General features: G+C 40.1%; 1 protein-coding gene across 1 annotated transcript; it reads right to left on the bottom strand.

The window, feature by feature from the left end:
* Positions 1–329: 329 nt before the first annotated feature.
* Positions 330–869, bottom strand: LOC127122963 (uncharacterized). Its single transcript, XM_051053235.1, has one exon. It carries the CDS (start codon positions 867–869, stop codon positions 330–332), a length of 540 nt encoding a protein of 179 aa, XP_050909192.1.
* Between the last annotated feature and the right edge of the window lie 2,049 nt (positions 870–2,918).

Below are 2,918 nucleotides of genomic sequence, written 5' to 3'. Positions count from 1 at the left end.
TTCTTTTCAGGTTCGACAGGGTTTTTCCCATTCGAAGGGGCTAAAACTATGCACGCATATGGTGGCCCCTGTGTCAATTCAGCAAGATCGATCTCAGTATCGTCGAAGTCTGGAACTTCATGACCTGAGTCTTCGTGATCTTTCCTAAAATCGACATAGGTTACCCTTTTACCTTTGTTTGTCCTAGCCTTTTCTTCTTTTAAACGTTCTACCTGTCCAACTCTATCAGCCAACTGGGCGATATCCCTTAGGTATTGAGTATCCAATTTCTTTCTAATCGAATAATCAAGGACCCTAGTGTCCATTTTGACCAACTCATGCTCTAGTACTTACGTGAAACACCTGGCTTTGAGTAGTCGAAATCTATTCAGGTAGTCGTCAATTGGCTCAGTGAATTTTCGTCTGACACTAGACAACTCTTTCAAACTTATCTTCGTTTTCCCTATGTAGAACTGTTCATGGAACATTCTTTCTAGCTGGTTCCATGAATGGATCAAATTCTGGGGCAAATTTGTGAACCATGTGAAAGCATTATTTGTAAGAGAACTTGGAAATAATTTCACCCGAAGACTCTCGTTATTTGACATATCTCCAGCTTCGATTAGATATCTCGCCACGTGTTCGACAGTAGACTTAGTAGTATCCCCAGCAAACTTGGTGAATTTGGGGATTTTGGTCCTCAGGGGCGCATCTATCTGTAAGACATATTCTACTAAAGGCGAATTATAATTTGGTCTTCTAAAGCCAAAATTTACCCCATTTCGAACCATAATTCTCTCGACTATAGCTGCTAGGTTATTATATGTTGCCACATCATCATGTCGAACTTTCCGTATGATATCATCGGCATTTTGATTCCTATTTACCATTAACACCTTTGGTTCCCTAGGTACATGTGGTTCGATCCTAGGAGGTACTACTATTCCACCTTGATTTTGTGAGATTTGGTTTATGGTGAGGTCCTTCTCAAACATGGGCTCTTGATTCTCTCTTAGCCAATCCCTAGGCAGGGATCGCTGGTGCTGAGGTATACCAAGAAACTCAGACATTCGAGCCACTTGTGTTGTCATCTATTGATTCGACTGAGTTGTATTCTGAATCAGAGGATTTAACACAGTGGCCAAAGTTTGAGTTAACATCTGGACCATTTCATGATTACTTTCGTCCATCTGTTGCCTTTATGCCACCGCGGAATCATTGGTAAGAGTGGGTAATTGTACTAGGTGTCTTAGACCTAACGCTTGATTGGTTCGACCGGCGTTTATCCTGGCCCCTTGTATTGGTGAATTTATGTTAGCTGCCGGTTCCGAAAAAGTAGAACCCACGTTCTATAGATTAGCCATCATTGAAGTTGGCATTCCATACGGTTATTCTCGACCTCTAAATGGTATTGAAAAACCAGGGGGTACCAATGGCCTATTTGGGATGTCCCTAATTGGTGAAGGAGTGTGGGGAGGTCCCTTAGGTCCAACATAAGTCAAAATTGGTTCAGAATGGGAGATCGAATGTGTAGGCATCGAACTCACCATAGACTAAACTATTTCAGACGCATGCGTTGTGGTCGTGTTTGTCCCTGTCGAAGAAGAAGGAGGCACTATGTTTCTAGTTGACGGATTTTGAGAATTCCAAGTTTCTGGCGAATTCGTATTCTCCATCCCCGTCTGTGATTCTCTTCCTGTTCGTCGTTCGTCGTTTATGGCTATTTTACCACTTCTTAAAAGCATACAACGACTCTTTTCTCAAATAGAACTTAGCAATCAAAAAATTCTACATAATATGTGACGTTATCACTCGTCCCACTGGGCGTGCCAATTTGTTTACCTTGAAAAATGGTAAACAATCGCTGATCTTCCAAATTTCTAAATTTGGTCACTCACGTGATCGATCAGATTGATCCTAGGACATGTGTTAAGTGTCTTGTAAACCTAATAGTAATAAATGATCAAACTAAACGTCAGATCAGAGTAAACGACGAGAATTGTAAAAGGATTGAAAGTAATCAAAAAGGTTTGTAAGCACTAGAATCTTTAAGACTGTAAGGTAACAGTTTAATGCTTTGAAATGATTAAATAATGGTGTAAACAATATACATTCTGTATTTTACAGTTCTTCTTCACACGAATACTTAGTAAATTTGCATATTTTGAAACACACTTTTCTAACACTAAGACCCTATATTTATACTAGATCGAAATAACTGCTTTGATGGTCCTTCAATTACGTTGATACACGTGGCGCCCTGCATGCGTGTGTTCACTCACTCTGCTTCACATGTATCCTCGCGGTTTCTAATGAAGGTAATCTTCCCTCCTTTATTTAAATTTCAAGTCTCTGATCGAAACCATTTTCTAACCGCTCCTTAAGGAACTGCTCCGAAATTTCAGCTATAAGCTTGATCTTTATCCAATAAGCTAAGCCGATCTACCCCCAGCTGGTCGAATCATTTCTTGGTCGAAACCAGCTGTGCATATTTTCCAATTTTGGTAATTTAGGGTGGGCGTCGTGAATTTGAGCTAATACCCACCACCTTTAGAATTCCTCAAATGCAAAGAGAAATACATGTCACCTAACAGAGTAGGAACATGATTCCCAATCAAGAAGATTCTAATGGCGTTAACATCAACAAAATCGTCAATGTTAGGGAACAAAGCTAAACCATAGATGAGTAATACAAATATACCAGATTGAGCAAGAACAATAGCTCTACCAATGAGGAACTCAAAAGTCAAACCAAGAAAACCTCCTTCTTCACTAAGTGAGCATCAATATCAGATTTCTTTAGATGAAAAGCTTCGGCTATGACATGAGATATCGGGATCTCCTTCAATCTACTGAAAGGTACCTTGTCAGATACGTGTATACCCAAGAGATAGGCATACTCCTCCAACATGGGCATAAGTTGATAGTCGGGAAAAGTG

This window comes from Lathyrus oleraceus, chromosome 2, assembly GCF_024323335.1.
Source record: "Lathyrus oleraceus cultivar Zhongwan6 chromosome 2, CAAS_Psat_ZW6_1.0, whole genome shotgun sequence".
Classification (NCBI taxonomy): Eukaryota; Viridiplantae; Streptophyta; class Magnoliopsida; order Fabales; family Fabaceae; genus Lathyrus; species Lathyrus oleraceus.
The sequence above is the reverse complement of the archived record's forward strand: the minus strand, read 5'-3'. Positions and strand labels throughout refer to the sequence as shown.